This window comes from Pan paniscus, chromosome 16, assembly GCF_029289425.2.
Source record: "Pan paniscus chromosome 16, NHGRI_mPanPan1-v2.0_pri, whole genome shotgun sequence".
Classification (NCBI taxonomy): domain Eukaryota; kingdom Metazoa; phylum Chordata; class Mammalia; order Primates; family Hominidae; genus Pan; species Pan paniscus.
In genome coordinates, this window is record NC_073265.2 from 78,643,633 (window position 1) to 78,668,756 (window position 25,124).

At 43.5% G+C, this 25,124-nt stretch overlaps 1 protein-coding gene and 1 non-coding gene across 8 annotated transcripts in view; both read left to right on the plus strand.

Moving 5' to 3' along the window:
- Positions 1–25,124, plus strand: part of ABHD2 (abhydrolase domain containing 2, acylglycerol lipase) — a 114,393-nt gene that overhangs the window by 7,934 nt on the left and 81,335 nt on the right. For 2 of the 7 annotated variants that reach the window (XM_055098950.2, XM_055098948.2), the window contains 4 exons: positions 6,517–6,705; positions 8,031–8,172; positions 17,885–17,984; positions 20,454–20,653. In XM_055098950.2, coding sequence (XP_054954925.1) covers positions 20,460–20,653 — 194 coding nt within the window. In that variant the 5' untranslated portion in view covers positions 6,517–6,705; positions 8,031–8,172; positions 17,885–17,984; positions 20,454–20,459. The remainder of the gene's footprint in view (positions 1–6,516; positions 6,706–8,030; positions 8,173–17,884; positions 17,985–20,453; positions 20,654–25,124) is intronic. The other 5 variants (XM_055098946.2, XM_055098947.2, XM_055098949.2 and 2 more) reach the window with 3 other exon arrangements.
- LOC112437231 (U7 small nuclear RNA) lies at positions 24,944–25,005 on the plus strand. Its single transcript, XR_003025867.2, has one exon. It is a non-coding gene; the product is annotated as a U7 small nuclear RNA (small nuclear RNA).

A 25,124-nucleotide genomic window follows, 5' to 3' on the forward strand; every position in this document is an offset into this window, starting at 1 on the left:
CTGGAATGTTGGGATGCCTAATTATAATATCAAGGTGCACCCACGCCGTCTCAGTGCCTCCCCCGTTTGTATGTGAATTTCTGATGAATTGAAGCCAGGTAAACCCCACTATAGAGAAAAATACAGAGATGAACTTCGCGCAGAAAAGATATGAGAGCATCATGTGAAGTCAAATGATACCACACAGCACTGTGTAAATGAAGGCTGTAGCAGTGGTCCCAGCGAGAAAAGGAGTGTGAGAATGGACTTGTCACACTGTACCTGTCAGTGTAGGCTCTCGGGATCCATAGAACCTGCCCAGGCACAGGCAGGACCACACTGACATTGTCTGCAGGTATTTCAGGTCTGAAAAATGGCATTAGTCTCATTACATTAATGTAGCTCATCTGAATTTACTGTTTGAGTAATTTTATGTTTTTATAAATGTGCCTGGATCTCTGTAATCGTAAAAGTGCCAAAGGAAGTTTATGCTCCATACTGAGTACTATTTGTACTGTTTGTGCATTTTAAGAAATAATATAATAAATAATAGTTGGATAAAAGTAGTTTAATTTAAATTTAAGAATGGAACACAAAGTAATGTAACCAGGGGCATCTGGCAGGACTAGTTTTTCCCCTCGGAGGAAGCCATTTGGTACCTGAGTTTGAAAGACCCCAGTGCAGGAATCGAAGCTCTGGGAGGCAGACAGAGGTTTCCAGTCATGTTTGTGTCATTCATATGGCTCCTTTCCATGTGCTGACCATTTGAGAAATATTAGCTGAGTTGAAGAGTTAATTGACATAATTGGTTTTCTGCCTTGAGGTCCTGTCTGTTCGGACCCTGAAACTGATAAAGTTATTTGGAGACCTTGAGAAACACTCCCAAAGAGAGTGACAAAAATTACTTATGGGTTTGGGAAAGACACTTTACAGGGTAGCAGGTACAAGTCATCATACCCGTTTGTACGTGCAGCCAACACTTACCTTCTACAATAATGAAAGGAAGACCTCCAAAACTAATTTCTCTGTTTCTTTTTGTTTGTTTATTTTTGGAGTGAGTGATAAAGTTTTCTTGTTGATATTTGCGTGACCTAAACTCTTGCCAGAATTGCAGTAGCCGGCAGCAGCCTCAAGTTTATTTTCCACAGGCAACTCATCAGCCCAGGGACAGTAGAGGCTTGATCGCAGCTGAAAGTTGGGGTGAGCTTGGGCCTTTGTGACTAGCAGGACTGTTTGTCATGTTGCTAAATAATCACTCATTCATTTATTAGCTTTTTATTCTGGGAATTTTAAAGATATACAGAAGTAGAGAGAATCATATAATGAACCTCCATGCCCCACAAAACCCATCCCAGCTTTAACAATAATCAACTCATAACCACTCACATTTACTCTGTCTTCCTAGCTACTTCTCCCAGCTCACATTAATTTTGAAATAGATCCCAAACATCATATAGTTGCATCTGTAAATATTTCCATGATAACTCTTAAATATAAAGACTCCTTTGTTAAACACCCATTATTACTCTTCGAAAAATTAACACTAATCCTTTAATATCATCAAATATCATCATTGTTCAAATTTCCAATTGTTTAAAAATGGCATAAGTGTTTTTCTCCTTAAGCTTAATTTTTGTGAGTTAGGATTCAAGTAAGGATTAGACATTATGATTGATTGCTCTACCATTTATGTCTCTTTTAAGCTATAGATCCCCTTTTCTTTTCTTTTTTCTTCTTTTCCCTGTAATTTGTTGGAGAAACTGGGCAGTCTGTCCAGTAGAGGTATTTGTTTACTTTTGACAGATAATGCATTCATGTGTTATAACATTCAAAAGGTACAACATAGTAAAGAGTGGAAAACTTCCTCCCAAGAAGCACTCAATGTTACTAGTATCTTGTATATTTTTTCAGAGATCTTTTATGTGTGTCCCAGCAAATGTGTATGCATCTATATTCTTTTTCCTTCTTTTTTATATAACTGGTAGCATATTGTACATGTTGTTCTGCTCCTTGTTTTAGTCACTTAACATGGAATTATACATGTTAGCAAATTTCTTGTTTTTTCTTTTTTGAGACAGTCTCACTCTGTCACGCAGGCTGGATTGCAGTGGCAGGATCTGGGCTCACTGCAGCCTCCACCTCCTAGACTCAAGTGATCCTTCCACCTCAGCCTTCCCAGTAGTTAGGACTACATCACACCCAGCTAATTTTTGTGTTTGTTGTAGAGATGGGGTTTCACCATGTTGCCCAGGCTGGTCTCAAATTCCTGAGCTCAAGTGATCCACCCACCTCAGCCTCCCAAAGTGCTGGGATTACAGATGTGCGCCATGGCACCCAGGCAAATTTTAGCAAATTTCTACATATATTGTTTGGCATCCTATTACTTTTTCTCATGTATTCAATTATGTCATTACTATTTCCTAAAAATTGAGGGACATACAATATTCCTAGGATTATGTGATTGTGCTAGAGTCCTCACAGCTGGGAAATGTTCTTTTTTCTCATTCAGAGAATGAGAAAAATTCAGAGTTCAGCAGGCATTTATTGAGCTCTTTCCCTGCTGGACGCTGTGCCAGACACTCTGTCCTGGGGAGTTTCCCTGGGGCCTGAACACCCTGTGACCCACTATGGGCCATAGAGGAGGCTTTCCACAGTGCTAACTGAGCTTCCAGCTCCTTGTGTGGCCTGAACTGTATTCACACTGTAGACATTAGCTTCTCAGGTTCCAAATATCCTGGCTGCAGTTCCCTCCTCTATTCTGATCATGTAAATAAAGTGCTTGCTCATTCTTGTCAATGATGTTGACAAATGTACCCTTCTAAATAGTGGGATGATGGAAAATGCCAAGTAGATTATAGCCAAGGATATTTTTCCCAATTTAGAAAACATAGTTCCTTTCCCTCCATCTATCATTAATATCACCCATCAGTCTATTTATTGACTCTACATAGAAATTCTGGAAGTTGCACTGACATCGCAAGAGAAATCAGCACTTTGCCACAAAAGAGCTTATAAGAGGAATGCAGATTTCTTTAAGTCTCTTATGGCTGAGCAGAGAGGCCTCATGGAGCTTCTGTAAGGCTGAATTATCAAGGCTGAAGTGATCAGAATCCATCCAGCTCTGCAAACAGCTTATAAGATGGATGGGTGCCTTGCTTCTCTGTATTCCTAGAGCCTCACCAGGGCCTGGCACAGGGAGGGCCCCTGGGCCTCAGTTTCCTTGCTTGCATTAATAGTAACTCACAGCGGTTGTGAGCACCAAATGAGGTAATGTCTGAGGATGCACTTTGTCAGTAAGTTAGGCATTCAGTCTTCACTGTCAACACAAATGCATTCTGTGACATGTTTGAGGAGTAAATGAGGTAATGTATTAAAATCACGAACACTTTATAAATGATAGAGCTACACAAATAGGACATTTTCTTATCATCCAGCTTTGTTCCTTCATTTAAAGTTATCATGATTTGGCCAGGCTCAGTGGCTCATACCTGTATAATTCCAGCACAGTGGGAGGCTAAGGTGGGAGGATCACTTGAGGCCAGTAGTTGGAGACCAGCCTGGAAAACATAGTGAGACTCCATCTCTGCAACAACAACAACAACAAGAAATTTTAATTAGCCAAGTGTGGTGGCACATACCTGCAGTCCCAGCTACTCGGGAAGCTGAGGCAGGAAGATCACTTGAACCCAGGAGTTCAGAGTTGCAATGAGCTATGATTGCACCACTGCACTCCAGCCTGGGTAACAGAGCAAGACCTTGTCTCTATAAATTAAAATAAATAAATAAAAGGCGGGGTGCAGTAGCTCATACCTGTAATCCCAGCACTATGGGAGGCCGAGGCAAGTGGATCACTTGAGGCCAGGAGTTCAAGACCATCCTGGCCAACATGGTGAAAAATATAAAACTAAGCTGGGCATGGTAGTGCACACCTGTGGTCCCAGCTACTCGGGAGGCTGAGGCATGAGAATAGAATTGCTTGAACCCGGGAGGTGGAGGTTGCAGTGAGCCAAGATCATGCCGCTGCACTCCAGCCTGGGCAGCAGAGCAAGACCCTGTCTCAAAAAATAAGTAAATAATAAAGATACAGTGATTTAAAGATAACAGTATCAGAGCCAAAGAACAATACTAGATTCTAGGATGAGAGTCTTTACCCTAACTTATGGTTCACAGATTTAATATTTTGTCTGGGCAGCCGGTAGAGGAGCTTATGGTCTAGAATGGGAGAAGGAACGTGTGTGTGATCCATGTTACCTGTAGAAGACATTTAAATTAGCATTGATCATGATTGCTCACAGGCAAGTCAAGACCAGACTAACCAGGCTTGAGGACCCAGACATTTGGCTCTGGACTGGGATCTTCCAGCCTTGGTGAATGAAGTCTCTCCTTTGTCTTCTCTGGTGAGCACACCATTCCCAAGTTCACATTGTGTTGTTAATTTTTTTTTTTTTTTTTTAAGAGACAGGGTCTTACTCTGTCACCCAGGCTGGAGTGCAATAGTGCGATCATAGCTCACTGTAGCCTCAATCTTCTGTGCTCAAGTGATCCTCCCACTTGCCCGAAGTCACACAACTAGTAAGTAGTGTAGCTGCAGTTCAGGTCAAATCTGTCTGTGTCCAGATCCTGCAAGTAGCCTCTCTACCCCACCACCAATGTACATCTACAGAAAGCATCTCAATGAAGCAGAAATCTTTGTAGAAATATTTTTCCATTCTCCTTAGATGTTAAAAAGGAACCTTATTGGCCAGGCAAAGTGGCTCACGCCTGTAATCCCAGCACTTTCGGAGGCTGAGGTGGGTGGATCACGAGGTCAGGAGTTGGAGACCAGCCTGGCCAACATAGTGAAACCCCGTCTCTACTAAAAATACAAAAAATTAGCCAGGTGTGGTGGCGGGCACCTGTAATACCAGCTACTCGGGAGGCTGAGGCAGGAGAATTGCTGGAACCCAGGAGGCGGAGGTTGCAGTGAGCCGAGATGTGCCATTGCACTCCACCCTGGGCCACAGTGAGAGACTCCATCTCAAAAAAAAAGGAACCTTATTTTATAATTTCACCAGCCTTTTAATCTAGGTTAAACTACAGTTAATTGTATTGAGTTTTATATTTTCTGGACCAAATAAGCTCATGTCAGTTGGAGAATACCATAGACAATTTTGTTGCATTGTATATTTTGGACAGAATAGCAGAAATCATGAGTCTTCTAATGGTATTTCAGTATTTAACTGAATGTCAACAATCAATGGGTAGATTTCCATCTACTTTCTATTTGCGGGCCTTTCCTTTCTTCTGCTACCTCCAACATCCTGTTTTAGCTTTGAATATATTTCTTTATTTGTGAGACAGCAGTTTCTGGAGTAGATCTTTGAGCCCAGTGAGATGTTCTTGAGACAAATGGGGAAAGTGTGAAAGAAATATGCCTTGGGACAGTAACTCCTCTGAGCAGTGGAAAGTGAAAACTCTCATTTTTGGATGGATAATTATTTGCTTGAACTTTGAGATGTTCTTTAAATATCCAAAAGCTGCTGACAGCACAGGCCACAGTGAGCTTTCTCTCCTGATGTACAGTGGCGTGGCAATTACTCATAAAGGCCTGTACCTCTCCGCCTAATGTAATAATCTGGTAAGAAACTTCTGTTCAGAGAACCACAATGATAATGCTTTAGGTTAATGCCACAGACTTAGTCAATTAGTAAATATTTACAGTGTCCACTATGCACTCAACACCCTAAATTTAAATTTGTGTAGAATTTAAACATGAGGACTGAATTACAAGTACATAGATCAGAACCCCCAACAGAGATGAAAGAGATATGAATCATCACTTTTATGTAGAGAAGAGACTAGCAAATGTTCTAGTTATAAAGGGTGGTTACATAGTGTGAAGGTGAGAAATAGTATGATTTTTAGGGCCTGGAGGGGATGGGCCCCCAGTGAATATCTTTGTATGGTTCAGCAGGTTGTACAAAACTAGTTAGATGCCATCAAGGGCTTGCAGTGGGGCTCAAATGGTGAACGTCAGTGCTTGTCCAACATCGCCATGGGTCAGGTTACTTGTAGCCAAGTAAATGCTTCTCACACCTATGGCCTCACTTCAGCCCCTCATATGAACAACAGTGCACAGCCCTATGCGCACAGCCAAGGCAGCACCTGTGTGGTGTCATTTTCCAGGCTGATGTCTGGAATTCCCCTTGTAAGTAAAGCACTGAAGCTTCATTCCATAATGACTCACTGCCACTGCTCCAAAACACATCCCTCTTGTCCATCTGCCCATTTCCTGACCGCCCAGCATTCTTGGGCCTTGGCTCAACTGTGAGCCCAGCCTGACGTCTGCATCCACCCCTCCTTCTCACCTTCTCTCCTATTATCTCTTCCAGTGGTTCCCAGCTTTGAGTCCACCTCCTTCTTCTTTCTGCCTCCTTTGTTTGAACTCCTCTAGTATTTACAGTTGGTACTTCAGAGTTTAGTACTTCATTATATACAGATTTGTTGTACTATTTTCCAATTGTTTTATGGATGCTGTGTATCATACTTCTTTCATAGCCCCCACAGAGGTTAGAGTGATGTCTTTCGTCCCTGTGGGGAGTGAAGTGGAATGTCAGGAGGGCGTAGTTTGCAAAACATCGCTCCCAGTGGTACTGATGCCTTTTCGCAGGTTCTGTCCTCTTCATTTGCAAGCCACTGCTTTATCCACGAGGGTGCTCCCTACTTATGCCAGTGAATTAATTTTTGGTAAGTGGGGTAATTTTCTTTCCTAATCTCAGAGTAATATTTCTGCCATTTTTTATGAAACCATCTTCCTTGATGGCCAGTTCCTTGCCTCCCAGGAAACTGATGAGGAGGCAAGACGAATGTATTGGGAAAGCCCAGCGGAGGAAGAGCTCCTGAGGAGTGAGTGGCGTAGCTATCTGCTTCATGTGGGGCGCTCCTGCTCTGCAGTGTAGAGTATTTTTTAGGTGGACTAGGAGCAAATGCCTGCCTGATACAGGCAACGTTTGCACAAAAACCAAAGGAAGAAGGCTGCTGGTAGGCTAGGGGTGGCAGGTGGGATTGCCCTTGGGCTTTAAAGAAGGCTGAGAAAACTTACTTCCAGAGTGGGAGGCAGGAGGAGTGAGGCTTGGAACAATAGTGGAGTGTTTGTGGTGGACGGACGGGAGAGAGGAACACTTGAGGGCATGAACTTACTTCTGTCTCTTTACTTGAAAAAGCAATCCACTGAGCTAAGACCCTAAAATACATCAACCCAGAGGGCTTCCTTTCGAGTTTTTAGTTTTTAGATCATTCGGTATCCTCAGTGCAAAGATGTGATAAAACCAAGCTCAGGACTACTTGGGGACCAATTCTCATCCTCCTCATGTGTTACAATTCCTTAGCAGTTGCTTTAAAACTAACATTTTTCTAATCTTGAAATATTTAATAAAGCAGCTTTCTGCTAAAGAGCTGAAAGCATTTTACGAACCTTATCTTGAGGATATCTGTGCATATTTTATTATTTTAAGTCATTTTTTTTAGCCTACAGAATTTCATCAACTTCTTTTCTTCAGTAACATGTAAAGTAACCTCCCTTCCCCCATTTTATAGAAGAAAAAACAAATCTTCATAATGTTTAGATAATTCACCCAAGGTCCCTTGGCAGAATCTGGAATCAAATGCAGGTCTCCTGGTTCCAAAACCTTCGCCCCTGTGTCATTCAGTTATATCACATGGACTCTTAAGTTAGGCCTCAAAATCCTCCAAAAGTGCAAGTGACCTGCCCAGAGCTGTACAGCACAGAATGTTCAGGGGGGTAAGGGTTGGAATAACTCCAGATGGCACTGGAGACAAGTAGTGTAGAGACACAAATGGGATCCTCTCCCTCCTCTGACATCCAGAATCCAGAATCTCTGGGTCTTTCCACTTGGGTTGTGACCTACAAGTTGGGGGCAAAGCTCTTTAGCTCTCATAATCAGCAGGACTGGTGGCGGAAGCTGGGCAGGGCTCCCTGGAGGCCCAGTGTTGGGCTGGCATGTTCAGCACCAGATAGGTGCCTATCTCACAATATCCCTTTTTCATTTCAGGCACAGATGAATCCTTCATATTTATCTGGATTTAGCTGGTAGCATTTGTCTCCTAAGACTTGGTCACAGAGGAATCCATGTGACCTTCAGGCCTTCTGCTCTAAACTGGCAGGAGATCCTGTTTCTACTCACAGCGTCCAAGGTATTTATAAAACAGAAATAAGTAAAGCATGCCTCAAAATGCTGTGCACACCATGTACTGTTGCCCCGAGAACCTTCTCTTGGTCTTGGAGGGCAAGGAGCACAGAGCTTTTTCTGCTGTCTCTCCCTGTGTAACAGGGTCTGGTGGCCCAGCCCTGAGGGGCGCTGTTGCTCCCAGGTGGCAGAATTCAGCATCAGAGAGCCACACAGCTGAAAGAGATGGATGGGTGAGTGACCTCAGCTCTGCCCAGCTGGGGTGAGTGGGCCGAGCAAGTCTCTCCTTTGGCAAAATCATCTGGGCTTGTTCTCATCCCTGCTGAATTGGCAGGGGAGGAGAGGGGCGTGGCCCATTGGTCATTGGTTAGGTTTCCTCACAGATGCCTGCCATGGTGAAATGCAAGACTGTTAGAGTGATAATGGGCTGCACGTGTTAATGCTCTCATCACGGGCCCCACAGTGTGTATTAGCCAAGTACTGGGGGCACTGGGAGCCTTGTCTGCTCCCAGTCGGCGCTGGGAAACCAGAACGCTCAGGAACAGTGAGTCCCAGTTATTTTTATTTTCTCATTAACTGAGAGTAGCTGTAAGTCCTTTTCTGTTGCAGGTCTGGGTGAAACTTTCTTCTTTGCCTGCCTTAGGGAGTTAGATGGGGTGAGTGGTTCTTCAGGCAACGGTTGTGCCAGGCACTGGGTCTTGCCCTCCCACCCCCATCTCCATTTCCTCCTTCTGGAAGCTTATTTCCAGACATAGAAGAGTGGGTGGCATCTCTATGGTGCCCAGGACAATCAATCTGGAGATGCCCTCTTCTTCAGTTGTATCCTTCTCTTAAAAATTCCAGTAAACTAGGCACTTGAGCTCATTGGGTTCTGGTAAACTGCAATTTTGCTTCTGATATTACAGAATTTAATTATGGTGTAGATTTTTAAAAATATGTTTAGGATAAATCTCACAATTCATATGCCTGTTCTGTTAGAAAATCTAGAACCTCCCTAGAGGAAACACCTGGCGTAAGATTTTTTTGTTTGTTCTCAGGTATGGATTCATGGTTTCTCAGTGAAAGAGAAAACCATTTTGCCTGTGATTTTACTAAGTGCTTTACCCATTCGTTCTCTCATAGCCAGTACTATTCTTTCAGCAGGGTTATTTGCTAGTGGAAGAGGCCAGCTTCCGTTCAGTATTTTAGTAAGGGCACGTAAAAGTGCCCGATTAAATGTTCCTGTTTAACTGGTGACTCAGTCTTCAGACATTTTTAGTTTGGTAACTTTCTTTGTGGAAGCTCATGGGTTAGTAGCCATTCCTGACATTTAAATGTGAGGTTCACGTTTTCCTGCATTGGGTAACTTGACTCCCCCTGAGAACTTGTAGACTATTTTCTGAAATTGCAGCAGATTGAGTGTGTGACCTTATGACTTTGTGGAAGAAATATGGCTAAATAAAACTGTTATCACATGAGTAGGTTTGCACAGAAAGACAATTTCAAGGACTTATCTTGAATACAACAAAGGGCAACCTTGCTGTAAATACATTTAATTATCTGTCAATCCCTCCAGTTCTCTTCTACTAAATTGTGTGTGACTTGATGATCCCTTCACCTTGTAGGACCTGGTTTGTAAGAGATGGACTGGATCAACCAGGGGCTTTATCCTTCCTTGTTATGGTAACCCACTCCCTTTCAGGGCAGTCCCTGGCTTGAGTTAGTTAATGTTCAAAAATCAGTGTTTCTCAGCATCTCTGGAAAACAGGATTGGCCCTATTGTTTCCAGGGCTTTCCCATCCCTTCTGGCTTGAGGTGGTGGTGGTGGTGAGAGGAGGTCTTTTTTTTTTTCTTTTAAACAATAGAGACGGAGTTTCTCCATGTCACACAGGCTAGTCTTGAACTCCTGGGCTCAAGCAATCCACCCTCCTTGGCCTCCCAAATGGCCAGGATTATAGATGTAAGCCACTGTGCCCAGCCGAGAGGTGGTCTTTTAAAACCCAGAGTATTGGCCAGGTGCAGTGGCTCACGCCTGTAATTCCAGCACTTTGGGAGGCCGAGGCAGGTGGATCACCTGAGGTCAGGAGTTCGAGACCAGCCTGGCTAACATGGTGAAACCCCGTTTTTACTAAAAATGCAATAAATTAGTGGGGCATGGTGGCACCCACCTGTAATCCCAGCTACTCCGGAGGCTTGAACCCAGGAGGCAGAGGTTGCAGTGACCTGAGATTGTGCCATTGCACTGCAGCTTGGGCAACAAGAGCGAAACTCCATCTCAAAAACAAACAAACCCAGAGTATTTGAGCACCGTGAAGACTCCATTCCACAGAACCCTCTGTGGGAGGACACGTGGTCCTAGACCAACACCGATTTGCTAAAAGGTGGGTCTGTGAGCTGCTGGCTAAGGTGCTCACTCACCTCATTAGACCTTACCGAGAGTGAGAACAGGGCCGGGTCGCCAGGGCTGTGCAGTTCCCGAAGCCTCCTGGCTATGTTCTGAGGCTCTCCCATCCCATGGCAGTGAATGACTCAGAGGACACAAAGGCACAACTCCGACGGGGATGGCTAGGCCTTCTCCCCAAAATCATCTGGGCTTGTTTTCGTCCCTGCAGAATGGTTTTTTTCCCCCTATGATGGCTCTGACTAATTTAGTTAAATGGCAGATAAAGTGGGGAGAAGGTGGCCCATTTCCTCCTTACTTTCTCTCCAAGGGTATCATGTTGCCCACATTTAAGGTTGACCACTTTTATCTGGTGTAGCAAGTTCAATAGTGACCCTCCAAAATTTATGTCCCATCTGAAACCAGTGAATGTGACCTTATTTGGAAATTGGGTCTTTGCAGATGTAATCAAGTTAAGATGGGGTTGTACTTTTATCTAAGCTGCCACCAAAGAGGCTGAAAAATCAGAATGACATGGGATGGAAACAGACCATATTTTTGGGGTGGTGTGCTGTGGCCTTCTGCTATCCTTCTCCTGACATCCTCACAGGGTACTTTGGGGGACAAAGTTTTATCTCAGGGCATTACAGTTTGCTGGGAGATCCAGGCTAGGCAAGAGGGGATTTTTACCTGCAGGGAAGAATGGGTAGTCTTTCCATGGGCAGGAGAAGCCCCTCAGCAGGAGAGGGGTGGTGTCAGGAGCAGGGGTTCCAGCTGTGCACTGCCAAGGATGCATTTTAGCACAGAAAACAAGAACAATGCATCTTGGAACTGTTTATGGGACATGATGATCACCACTTAGTATCCAGTGATTTATTAAGTCTAACATGGTTCCATTTTAGAAGATATGGTTCCATTTTAGAAGAATCAAGAAGAGTATGTCCTGGAATTAATTTTAAACTCATTGGAGGAGGCCCAAGCAGTTAATCAGCTAGTGAGTTCATTGCTAATGAGACTTGTGTATCAGTTAGGAAGGAGTATGTTTTGTGGTCGTTTCTATCTGTCAACTTAGGTTGTTTACTGAGGCAAAATGGAGGAAAGTTTAATAGTGGAGATGGTAATAGCGAATATTTTGCGGTAGTACCCCAAAATATTAAAAATACGGTAGTATTGTATGCCGGCATTGTTTTAAAATGCTCTTTATGTATTAAGGAACTTGCCCCAGGACAAACACTGTGGCTGGATTTGGCACTGGCTGTGTCACTGCAGGACTGGACCCTAAATGAAATTTACATCTTCAACCAGATGGAATTGGAACAGAGAAATCCTTTAGGGGTTTGGTTTGGTTTTCCTTGAGAGGTATTTGCCTTAGGACCCATAAGAATCAAAGCTTGTTATGTTAGGTCCTTGAGGGTTGCAAGGAAGAGAGATCTCCACCTTCCCCAGCTGTCTGTGTCCTCTGAGCTCTCTCACTTTGCTGATAGCTAAGGGGAAAGGAAAGGATGGTTCTGATAGCTGAATCACAGAGGCAAAGAAGCCAAGCCGATAAGTATTTATTCACAGAATGCAATTTGTATTATGTTAACAAGTCATCTGTGGGTGTTCATGTCAGTTAGCTATCATCTGAATTGATTGGAGCGTGTCTGAGTAACAAGGGGCCTTTCAGAAGGAAGTGGCAAACGGTCCCTTCAGCCACTAAGGACAGGAGCGTGGAACTCCTGAGTCATGAGAGGTAATTTGGGCATATTCTCTCACCATTCTAGAAGCTAGAAGTTTGAAAACAGGTTTTACAAGGTTGGTTCCTTCCTTAGGCTCTGAAGGCAAGACTATTCCCTGCCTGTCTCCTCTTCTGATGGTTGCCAGCCATCCTTGGCATTGCTTGCTGTAGATATGTGGCTCCAGTCTCCACTTCCATCTTCACGTGGCCTCCTCCCCTCTGTATCTGTGTCTTTGTATCCAGATTTCACTTCTTCCAAGGACACCAGTCATGGGGTTAGGACTCCCTCCAACGAGTACGACCCCATCTTAACTTGATTACATTTGCAAAGACCCAATTCCAAATACCGTCACATTCACTGGTTTCAGATGGACATGAATTTTGTGGGGAGGGTCCCTATTCAACTTGCTACACCAGATAATGGGTTTCCTTTGTTTGGGATCTCTCTGCTCTGTTTGTTCGTGCTTTCCGCACTGTAAGTTGTGTCCCGTCAGTGAATATTGGTGTTCCAAGGCTGAAAGCATCACGATCCCATGCAGGTGGAATGAATATGATGAAATTATTGGCACAGCTGAAAGAAAATATATAACTGTTTAATTTATTTGAAGAAAGAACAAAGGCCCTGAGGGTTGTTAGTTCTTAAGAATTTTACTGTGTAATCATCTATGAAGTAGGCTGGAAAATGGCCGTTTTCTGTTACAAAGTACAGCGATAGTTTTTTCCTGTTCCCTTTAGCCGAGGACCGCAATTCTATCCCTAGAATCTCAGACATTTCTAGCTGAAAGAGACCTTTGGCATCATCTACTTCTAATCTAACCTTCTCATTTTACAGATGGGGCCTTTAGGGCCCAAAAAGGTTAAGTGCCTTGATTCAAGGTCATCAGCCAGGAAAGGGCAGAGCAGACACTAGGACCCAGGTCTCAGAGCCCCCAGACTGGAGCTTTTCCCAGTGCAGTGGCGGTTTCTCACTCTATCTGTGCCTCCATCTGAAAATAATGCTTTTAGCCAGGGGAGAGCAGAAAGAGGCGTGGGAGACACAGCTCAGGCCTTCACCTCTGGTGGAAATACCAGTCAAGCTTGTCTTAGAGACCAGGGGCAACACTGGGAGTTCCTTTGGTGACTAGATGTTGGGCATTTGGCAGCACCTTGGTTTCCTTTGTTAATGCAGACTATAAATGGAATTCTGACTACCATTTACAGCACCTAAATCCCATTCATAAAATGGCAGGGAAGGTGTGGGCTAGCCGACAGAGAAGGGATTGCCACAGGGACACAGGAAGCCCAGCCCATCATGAAGGTGGAGCTGGGTTTGGGGTGGGGGTAGGGAGACGCTTCCTTTTCATCTGCGACATACCCAGCCCTCCAGCTGTTCTCTGTGACTTCTTTTCCCTATCTAGGCTGCCTGATGTTCATTTTAACTGGATTTCACCTGCCTGGAAAGTGGGGAGGGCCACACAAAATAATACAATGGAATCAGAGTTTGCTGTATCTAGAACAAGTTCAGAATATTAATACATAATGACAAGTCAGACTTGGGAAAAAAGAATACCATAAAACAAAATGCAGCAAGATAAAGTGAATGTGAAAATTTTTCTTCTAAAATTACTTATCTCCTCACTTAATACCTATGTATATGCACGTACATGCACACACTCATACTTACACATGCTTCTACATTTTATACAGTTGTTTCTGTATATCCTTGGGGAAATAGTTCCAGTTCCCCTGCAGATACCAAACCCACAGATGATCAAGTCTGATATAAAATGGCATAGTATTTGCATATAACCTATGCATATCCTCCTATATACATTAAATCATCTCTAGATTACTTATAATACCTATTATAAAGTAAATGATGTAAATAATTTAAATACTGTATTGCTTTTATTTAAATTTTTCTTTTTATATTATCTTTTCTCTTATTTTCTTTTTTTTTATTTTTTAAGACGGACTCTCACTCTGTTGCCCAGGCTGGAGTGTGGTAGTGTGGCAACCTCCGCCTCTCAGGTTCAAGTGATTCTCCTGCCTCAGCCTGGGATTACAGGCACGTGCCACCATACCTGGCTAATTTTTTTGTATTTTTGGTAGAGATGGGGTCTCCCCATATTGGCCAGGCTCATCTTGAACTCCTGGTCTCAAGTGATCCACCCGCCTCGGCCTGCAAAGTGCTAGGATTACAGGCGTGAGCCCCTGCACCCGGCCTTATTGTCTTTTTTTTCCAAAATTTTCATCTGTGGTTGGTTGAACCTGCAGTTAAGGAGGAACAACTGTACTTCATTCACTAAGGCTGGGTTCTAGATCTAGCTGCTCCATGAGGACTTCCTTGCTTAATTTTTTTTTTCTGGACTGATTTTTATCTAAGCTTCTAAAGTACAGATAGCCTTAACATAAATTTCTTTTCTCCCTGGTTAAAATGAGAATTTACTTAACTGCCAACCTTCACAGTGCTAGGTGCACAGGAGGTAGTCAGGTACTTAATTAAGCCTGCTGAAACTCCAGGGAGTATCCCCAGGGACATGCAGAACTGACCTGTACCTCAGGACTTCAGGTTGAAACCTTGGATCGAGGCTGTGTAGTTGGACCACAATAATTATAAATCTCTCATAGAATTGCCTTCCCTGAATTGAATTGAATTCTAAAACCTTGGCATTTTTTTGAGGGTTGAGGAAATTAATTCTCTACTGCATTTGCTATTTAAAAAAAGTTGTGGGAGGACATTGTCTGTCACATCACTCAAGGTCCCCTTACATAAAGTCCCACATTTTTTTTAAATAATTCTGTGCCAGATAAGCCCTGTTTCCACTGAGTATCTCTTATGCCACTGGGCGTAAGAGCACAATATATGTTAGCTCTCTTTCCATTTTGGAAACCATAGGTCTAACTGGGTTTCCCTTTTCCCCCTGACAGTCAGAAAGCTCAGATAAATTAATTAAAGCATAATCACATGCATTAAAGCTTTATCACATACATAATTGTTGTGTATGTTGACATACATATTTTCCTTTCCAGTGTTTTAAAATTTCTCCTTAGATTTTCTTAGTTGCTATTTTAAAGCTTTGTTCTAATAATAAAAATGTTTGTAGTCATTATGAATTTTGGGAAATAGAAAAAAAAAAAGTCGCCAATACTCTTATAACCCAGTGATTTTAGCATTCATAAAGATTTGAATATATAATTTTCCTTCTATATCTTTAGAAATTGCCAAGTAAAACAGTCTAGAAGTCATAGTGGCTTCAACTGCTCATTCTCTCATGTAAAAGAAGTCCTGAGATAGGCAGTCTAGATCTGATATGGTGCCTCCATTAAGTTGTCAGGAATTCAGATTTCTGTCTCTCTGCCCTGCTGTCATCTTAATGGGGCTCCTAGAGAGACTTCAAGGTCACTTCATGGCCCAAGAGGGCTGTTAAGAGTTGCAGCCATGTTTTCTGCATTCCAGGGACACAAGAAGGGAAAAGGGCAGACAAAGGGTGAACTCCCTGCCCTCTAAGGAGCTTTCCCAAAAATTAGATCTACCCCTCCAGAGCTGACCAGAATTTAGTTACATGGACTCACCTAGCTAAGGGAAGCCGGGGTAGGTAGTTTTTTTTCGGCTGGGCACATTTCCCAGGTTTCTGCTACTAAGGATGAAGGGGACGTTACTATCAGAAAGCAGTCACCAGTCTTACACATTTCCATATCTTTCCCTATGCATATAGATTCAGTAAGGGTGTTTTCTTGAAGCTGTCTCAAATAGTTTGTGGAAAGAGTTAAGGTATAAATAAACCTCAATGAAAATATCAATAAATAAAAGGCACTACATCTTGTTATCCTATCAGTGTTGCCACTCTGCCTTTCCATCATTTTTTCTAGGGATTTTTTATTTATATATATATATATATAGATTGTATATTTTTCAAATATTCAGTCAACACAGACCTTTTCAGGGCTAGAAGGGACCTTAGATGCTTTTCTCCAAAGGTTGCATATTCAGATGCTTACGGGGACCATTCAGGTACCATAAATTATTAAAGCGGGCCAGGGATCAGTGTTGAGGTCCCCACTAATAGGCAGTGGTGGGGACTGTGGCCACCTGGAGAGAGCTTGCTGGGTCTGAAGAGGGCGGCCCTGCTCAGCTCTGTCCATTGTTGCCGTGTGAGAATGCTGGCCCTGTGTTGCCAAATCTTCTGATTTTATTTCCAAGAGAAACCAGAAATCTAGATTTTTATCTGAAATCTCCTGGTGTTAATAATATGGCAATGAATAAATTAATTTTTTTTAAATGCCAGCTGAATGCAACACTGCCTGCCCCATGGGCTGCCAGTTTAGGATCTTTGATCTGGTCCATGCCCTGTTTTTCATTTGGCAGCCAAGCCTGTGGGGTCAGGTGGCCTGTGATGTGGCTGAAGACTTTGCTCTTCCGGCCCCACCTCACCACAGCCTGGTCCTCTATGACTAATTTGTCTCAGAATAGGGACAGATAATAATTGGAAGCTGGGCAAGACTGTTCTAAAGGTTAATTGATTCTTCCCTTCAGCGGGCTTTGTTTTTCTTCTGAGGTCATTTTGGTGTGGTAGAATCAGAAAAAAAAATTGGGCTTGAATCCTAGCTCTGCTGTTTACAGCTGTCTGACTTTGGGCAAGCCTCTGGTGTCTCATGTGTGTCTCCTGCACCATCCATTTTCTTGCTTGCCTCTCTTTCTTTCTCTACTTGCCTTCAAGTAGCACAGCATGGTGATGAAGAGGAGGATCTCTTGGGCCAGTTATGAAAGCTGGCTTTTCTACCCACCAGCTGTATGACACTGGGCAAGTAACTTAAACTTTCTATGTCTCAGTTACCTTGTCTATAAAATGGGGTAATAATAGCATCTACCTCATAGGGTACAGGAAGGATTAAATGAGCTACCGTATGTCAAGTTTGAAGAACAGAGCTTAGCACGTAGATAGTGCTGCATAAACATTGGCTGTTTCCCCCATGTTCTCTCTTTTGCTTCTGCTGCTTTGGAAGCCATAGATCTTTTAGCAGCTTCTTGCAGTAGGCTCAGCTCAGGTCCCCCATCTGACAGCAAGCACTTTTAGCCTCTGGCGCTTCTCAGCAGCCAGCCTCTGGCCACGGTCTGAACTCAGACCCTACAAGCAATGCAATCCCCTACCTTTTGCTTTTGGCCCTGTTCTGTTTCTGGTACTTTGTTTTTGAGCCCATCTGTGCCCTATTACTTTTCTCAGCTCATATTTTTTTCTGTCCCTGCTGTATGTTTGGAAGAGAACAAATAAGTCGACTGGCTGTGCTGTCTCGATCTCAAGCCTTGCTAAGTTATTTCATTGGTCACACAGAGATGTTACCTGTCCTGTTAGGCATTTCTGGAGATTATGTTGTGAGATAAAGGTTCAAAGCAGTGTGAATTGGCTTTAGCCAGAATTAGGAACACAGCAGAAAACTTGTCCTAGAAACCAGAGAGAGCCTGTCAGTCTTGGTGGATTCACAAAGCCTTCCCGCAGCAGGCTTGTTAAAAAGGCCAAACATTCAAGAGTGTGGCATACATGTTAATTAACAAAATTGTCTTTTCCCTAAAGACTTTAAATGCAGAGGAACTTGACCGTGCTTACGTTTCAATTAAACTGCTTCTTTTTCGTTCTTTAAAACATTACCTTCCAATCTTTTTAGCTTTTAGGTTTGTTTGAATAAGAGATCTGACCTGACCGGCCCAACTGTACAACTCTTCAAGGAAAATTCGTATTTGCAGTGGGAAGAATAAGTAACATTGGTATGTATTGCTGAGACTCTTATTTTTGTTTCTCCTCCCCTTATGTTAGGAAGCAGTGAATAGAAGTGGGAAGGGAAGGACTTACTTGTTTAATTCAACAAGTCCACCCCAAACCAACAAGGAAACTGGTAGAAACTACTTGCTGCATTACCCTGTTCTGTTTCCAACAAAGGTGATGAGGAAGAGCTTCTAGTTCAGTTCTGTATTACCAGCATATAGTCAGAGAATTTCTGGTGGATTTTAGTTTTGGTCCTCTACTAGAATGTGGAGACTTAAAAGCCTATATTAACAAGCTGCATCATCTTGGACATTTGTTTAGCCTTCGTTTGGCATCCGTGGCAGGGTTTGGACAAGGTGAGGAATGGCAGCCACAGGTTAAACCTATTGGGCATCTTAGTGCAGTGCTATGTACTTTTTTAGGCCACAGACCTTTTTTAGAGAATCTGATTAAAGCTGCGAACCCTCTGCCCAGAAAACTGCTCATGTGCACAAACTTTCACATGATTTCAGGGGGTTCTTAGACTGTAGGATCCCACAGGGAACCCACAGACCCCAAGTTAAGGATCCTTGTTTTAGGGGTTTATAGATAGCTTTCAGGGGATATGACCCCAGGAGTGAGGAGAAGTGTCACCAGAAGTTAAGTTGTTTGTTTTTTTTTTTGAGACGGAGTTTCGCTCTTGTCCCCAGGCTGGAGTGCAGTGGTGTGATCTTGGCTCACTGCAACCTATGCTTTCCGGGTTCAAGTGATCCTCCTGCCTCAGACTCCCAAGTAGCTGGGATTACAGGCATGTGCCACCACGCCCGGCAAATTTTTGTATTTTTGGTAGAGACAGGATTTCACCATGTTGGCCAGGGCTGGTCTCGAACTCCTGAGCTCAAGTGATCCACCCACTTTGGCCTCCCAAAGTGCATGATTACAGGCATGAGCCATGGTGCCCAGCCCAGAAGTTAAGTTTTAGGAAAACTGTCTCCTCACAGAAGTTCAGTGTAGCTGAGTTTATATTCATGGTCTAGCCTTGATTTGAAATTGTGTCAGGTAAGTTTTTAAAAATCCTTGTCTTGCCCTGATGGTGGAAGACTAGTTACGGAGCTGTGATCTTTTACTTCCATTCATTACTGAATTAGGAATCCCTGCCAGAGATTTTCTGCCAAAGTGACCTCGAGTTTAGAAAAGGGTTTCTGAGTCCTCTCTGGACTTACTGTAGGTCTTAGGAAAGTTCAGTCGGTTATACCCCAAACACAGTTGGTGGAGATTGTTTTGTTCTGCCTATCCTGTCTCTAGCACTGGCTACCAGAGCTCTCATGATGACTGTTGTTAGCAGAGGCTACTTGAAACCATTCCAGGGGAAGCTGTTGCCATAGCTACCTTGGCTATGAGAGTTACCATTTTCTCTTTTTCATTAGCTTGTGATTTCCCTGATTTTTAAGGTTAACAGCTGATGTTCTGTTTTTCTGCCGAGCAGCAAGGAAAATACTGGATTTTTGTTGCTGTTGCTTTTGTCATTGCTTATGTTTGGTTTTATATGTTTGGAGGTGTGTGTGTGTGTGTGTGTGTGTGTGTGTGTTGTATATAAGGTAAAGTTACTTCAAAAGAGAAATATTGGGAGAGCTTGGGAAAGGCCAGATAAGCATATACATTTTCTGTATTCCAATTTTAGATTTTGACCTAGTGGTCAATTTGGTTTACTTTTAACCTAATTTTGGACTAATGGCTACAGTCAGGTAGCCTCCGCAGGGGGAAAAAACAAAACAAAACAAAACAAACTAGCCGAGCTCTATTTCATTCCTGAAACCCTTAGGAGCCAGGATCGCTGCGACCTGGGCTGAGTCTGACCCAGACTCCAGCGCTGGGGAGCCTGTGGGGAGCAGATGGCTGAGTCAGGCTGAGGTTGCTTTATCTCAGCCTGCTCTGCAAATAAAGGGGTGAAGCCAGCAGCAGTACAACCACACCTGGTGGCACCAGCAGTCCTTTCCGGGTTTCTGTTCAAGGCTGTAAACACAACATTTAACACACACCTGGGGCACCAGGTGCAGGTTAAGCCTACAGAGAGGAAAAAAAACAAAAGGATGACCTGTTAACAAAAATCCGGGTTTTTTTGGAAGTGCTACCCCTAGTCCTGCAGCCACCTCTTTGATTGATCTTATTTTTCCCCCTCCGATAAAGGACACTATTCTTAGCATTTTTCAATTTTCTGATTTGCTCATCTTAGAAATGCTTGTGAAATTATAAAAAGAAAACACAGTACCCAGTTTATCCATGCTCAGACTGTTTGTGATTTGGATTATGGCCAGTTGATTAGTAGCTGTAAGATGCTGGTGGCGTCTGCCTGTCAGGAGCCTGTGGAAACATCTGAATTGTGACACACCGTCACTGGCAGTATCTCTTAGCCCACCATGCGTCTGTAGGGTGGTGGGCACCACCCGTCCTCGCTGTGCTTGTAAACTTAGACCTGTGCCTCTGCTCCCCAGATCAAGATGAATGCCATGCTGGAGACCCCCGAACTCCCAGCCGTGTTTGATGGAGTGAAGCTGGCTGCAGTGGCTGCTGTGCTGTACGTGATCGTCCGGTGTTTGAACCTGAAGAGCCCCACAGCCCCACCTGACCTCTACTTCCAGGACTCGGGGCTCTCACGCTTTCTGCTCAAGTCCTGTCCTCTTCTGACCAAAGAGTGAGTAGACCTCATGCCCTCTGTATGCTCAGCTGCTGATGTATTTGGCTTTGTGTGATGTTCAAAGAAGAATCTTCTCCCATCGTGTCCTTAAGGCATCAATGGGATATGGCGTCACTGGTGTTAAAATAGCCACAGTCTGATTGCAGTCTAGTGTTTGAATCCTGGAGGGTAGGAGAGAATCAGATCTCTGTTGCCTGAAACATTCCTTCCTCCACAGTGTGATGTCATTATCCATGACAGGGACTTTGCAGAAAATAGTAGTCATTTTTAGGCAGATATGGAAAAGTTGGACAATATTCTAGTCCTTTAACGAATGCTTTGTTGCCAGTTCTAGGATGGAGAAACTATCCTCACCCAAAATAATTAATAAGCAAAAAAGCACAGATCCATTAGTTGAGTACTCTCCATCTGCCTTGTTGAAAAATGTACCAAGCATTAGCTAAGAGAATGCACTTAAAGAGAGTGCTTTGTCTGAGTGAACCAGGTTTCCCTATAGAAGCCCAGATCTGTATTTTTTTTTAGATAGAGTCTTGCTCAGTCACTCAGGCTGGAGTACAGTGGCATGATCTCGACTCACTGCAACCTCCACCTCCCGGGTTCAAGCGATTCTGGTGTCTCAGCCTCTGGAGTAGCTGGAATTACAGGTGTGCTCCACCATGCCCGGCTAATTTTTGTATTTTTAGTAGAGACGGGGTTTCGCCATGTTGGCCAGGCTGGTCTTGAACTCCTGACCTCAAGTGATCTGCCCGTCTCGGCCTCCCAAAGTGCTGGGATTACAGGCATGAGCCACTGCACCTTCCTCCAGATCTGTATTTTGGAGGCAGCAGGGGCGGGCTCTGCTTCTGATAGAGGAAACTGTAGTTGTAAAATGAAGGGAATCTGCACTCTGTGTCACACATACTGTTTTCAAGAGATGCAGTGTTCACTTTTTCCCTACAGATGTCTTCTGAATGACTGTGTCTTCCTCCAGGGCTCAGGCCAAGCCTCGTGCACAGTGGGTCTGAATTCCCCACTCCTTTTGTCATGCTGCTTCACTCGCTTTGTGCTTCTTCAAGCTTACTCCATTCTGCCTGTGCCTTCTCAGGCTGCAGCTACTCAGAGAGATGTCTTCCTCAAGTGTGTCCGTTCAGCACATGACTAATGCAGTTGCTAAGACCCAATGGTGGTAGAAGCTCTTCCCTGCATCCTGATACCACCTCTCATCACCTCTTTTGGCTGTTGGGGACACTGGGTAAATGATTCTCTTCTAAGAGCAGACAAATGGGCAATGAACATCTGAGAGTTTGGGCCCCTGCTTTGTGTAGTTGTCTAGTTAACTTTCACATGCTGTTGGCCAAGGGTGAACAGCTACTATTATGGGCTTTAGGTGTTTTGGGTGTACATGTGCGGTATTCTTATGCAGTTTTCTCATAGTTGTGACAGTGATGTCATGACCCCAAGTCAAGAGAGATATTGCATAATAGTGGTGGACACTATAAATGTCATCATATTGAATTTGGAACTGCCCCTGCTGAGGGGACTTTTTATTACAGTAGCCTCCACAGCCAGGCACAAGAGCAAGGACATGGTGTTCTTATATGCAATGTTTGCAGTTAAAAATCAGCTCTGTAAAGGGTGTGCATGGTATATGTTTTGAAAATCATCCAGTATTTGTCATAGTCGTATTTTGAATGTTTCTTTTTTTCTTTCTTTCTTTTTTTTTTTTTTTTTGAGACAGAATCTCACTCTGTCACCCGGGCTGGAGTGCAGTAGCATGATCTCAGCTCACCTTAACCTCTGCTTCCCAGGTTCAAGCAATTCTCCTACCTTAGCCTCCCCAGTAGCTGGGACTACGTGCCACCACACCCAGCTAATTTTTGTATTTTTTGGTAGAGACGGGGTTTCACCATGTTGGCCAGGCTGGTCTTGAACTCCTGACCTCAGGTAATCTGCCAGCCTCAAAAGTGCTGGGATTACAAGCATGAGCCGTGGCGCTCGGCCTGAATTTTTTTTAATACTTAATTTAGACCAATAACTTCGACTGGTACTGAAATTTGCACTCACTTTCAGCTTACAGTTTGGGTAGGACTGCTAGACCCAGTTCTTTTGTCATCTCATTTTTAGAGAGCTCTTGAAAACCAAAGTATTTAAAACCCTGCAAGTTTCTGTGCAGATGAGTGCAAATTTCCACCCAGCATTGGTTCCTGAGTAATTAGAGGGAGGAAGCCATGCAAAAGCTGCTATTGCCCAGGCTCCAGAAAAACATCATGTAAGGTTTGATTCCATACTAATTGTTCAAAGTGTAAAAGAAAGCTGACTGTGGCAGTTTTTACCTCCTTTTCTTTTTTTTCCTTTTAAAAATAATCCAGAGACATTAAGCCCAACAGTTTCTCTTTGCTTTTTTCCCTCTCTAGCACATTTTCTTGATGAGTCTAAGGTGTGACCTCTACTGAAATGGCTCCCACCCACCTCCTCCTATGGAAGTGCATCCCCAGCCCCATCTCCTTGGACCTCGTGGCTGTGTTTAGAAAATTAGCATCAGCCTGAGCCAGGGGCATCAGCATGGAGCCCCCTGGTCATTGGCTGATTGCCACCCTCTCTCCTGGTGAAGCCCGAACTAGGGAGGGGTGGAGGTCAGCCTAGGTCAAAGGCAAACCTGATGATTGTTTATGACTTAGCTATGGTTTGAAGGTGTATGTGAAGGGACAAATTCTCCAGAACCAATTTCCTTCCAAAGCCTCTCCCTTTGATGATAGGACCAGCCCTCTTAGAGCATGTTGGAGCATTACTTAAGCAGCTAAATTCTAAACACCCGAGCAATCTGACTTGAACATGACAAATGACAAAAGGGCAAAAGGATTCACTTTATTGCCCCTCCATCCTTCAACTCACCTCTTATTTCTGATTTAGATTCTAATTTTAGGAATCACTGTATCCTGTGTTCATGTCTCATATCACCAAAATGTTTTCACATTACCACTCTCTTTTGTCCGCGTTACTACTGCATTTGAAATTTGTTGAGTACCTTTCATAGACGTTATGCCATTCAGTCTTACCAGCCTTAAGGTTGGATTCATTTTTCCTTTCATTTTAGGGATGAGGAAACTGGGAGTAGCAGAGAGGGAAACTGAACTCAAACTGGAGTGTGACACCAGGTTGGCTGCCTTCCTATCTCTGGGGAAGTGAACAGGGACTTTTCTTGGGTACAAGTGAGAGAATTGAGGCAGAGGCCAGCCCCTGATGATGGCAGTCCCTGGGTGACCTTTGATTCCCATCTGACCCTCTTTCTGTTTCTGTCACTCCACTGGAAGCTACTGTCCCCCATAGTCTTTTTCTGTGTCACATGACTGTAACAACCTCCCATGTGTTGAAAGCTAAGGGCAGGAAACACGTCTGTTATGAGGGAAAGTGCTTCTCCTGGGACTTTGAAGATTTTTTTCCTACAAGGAAGCCTGTCTGCAGCCTTCACAAGCACTCGCCTAGGCTGGAAAGTTCTGTTAACTGATTTACAACAAGCTGTGAATATTAGTCAGTAATCCTGACCGCGGGTAGCTGGTTATGATGACATGCGCGGAATCAGGACGTGTCTTCTTACTGTTCTGGTATAGAAAAAAAGTTGATGAAAGGTGAACATCGAAAGCATGCTCGAGGAGCAGGGATTACTGTTTTCCCCCTCAGCATTAAAGTCAATTTGAAAATCTGTTTTAAGATGGTTTACCCAAAGATACATTATAAATTAATCTTTTAATGTCTGGAGGAAAACTTTGCTTCAGTGGGATGTTATGTCTCCTGTTCTCTTAGAAACAGATCAATATTTACCTAGTGATTCATTTTTTGTTCTCATGAAGTGTTTACTTTTAGTGAAACAAGCAGACGCCCAGTTCGGAATTATGACAAAAATCTAGATAGTCATACAAATCTTTTTTTCTCAATAAAAACTTTAATGCATATTCATTTTTTTAAACGGAAAAGGTAGAGCACACAAAAATTATCTATAAATGTTATAGCTCTTTTTTTTTTCTTTTTTGAGACAGAGTCTCACTCTGTTGCCTAGGCTGGAGTACAGTGGCGCGATCTCAAATCTCGGTTCACTGCAACTTCTGCCTCACGGGTTCAAGTGATTCTCCTACCTCAGCCTCCTGAGTAGCTGGGATTACAGGCGCATGCCACCACACCCAGCTAATTTTTGTATTTTTAGTAGAGATGGGGTTTCACCCTGTTGGTCAGGCTGGTCTTGAACTCTTGACCTCGTGATCCACCCGCCTCTGCCTTCCAAAGTGCTGCGATTACAGGCGTGAGCCACCACACTGGCCCTATAGCTCTTTTGGAATTTGTCTAACAGGTTTTTCAGTTTTTACCAGAAAACCTCCCACATGAAAAAAAAATTATAATTCTACCCAGAGATAATGCACTATTAATATGTGGGCAATCATCCCTGTGGTTTTTCTTCTCCTTATACTTGCCCCCACAAAATCACGGTGATAGATAT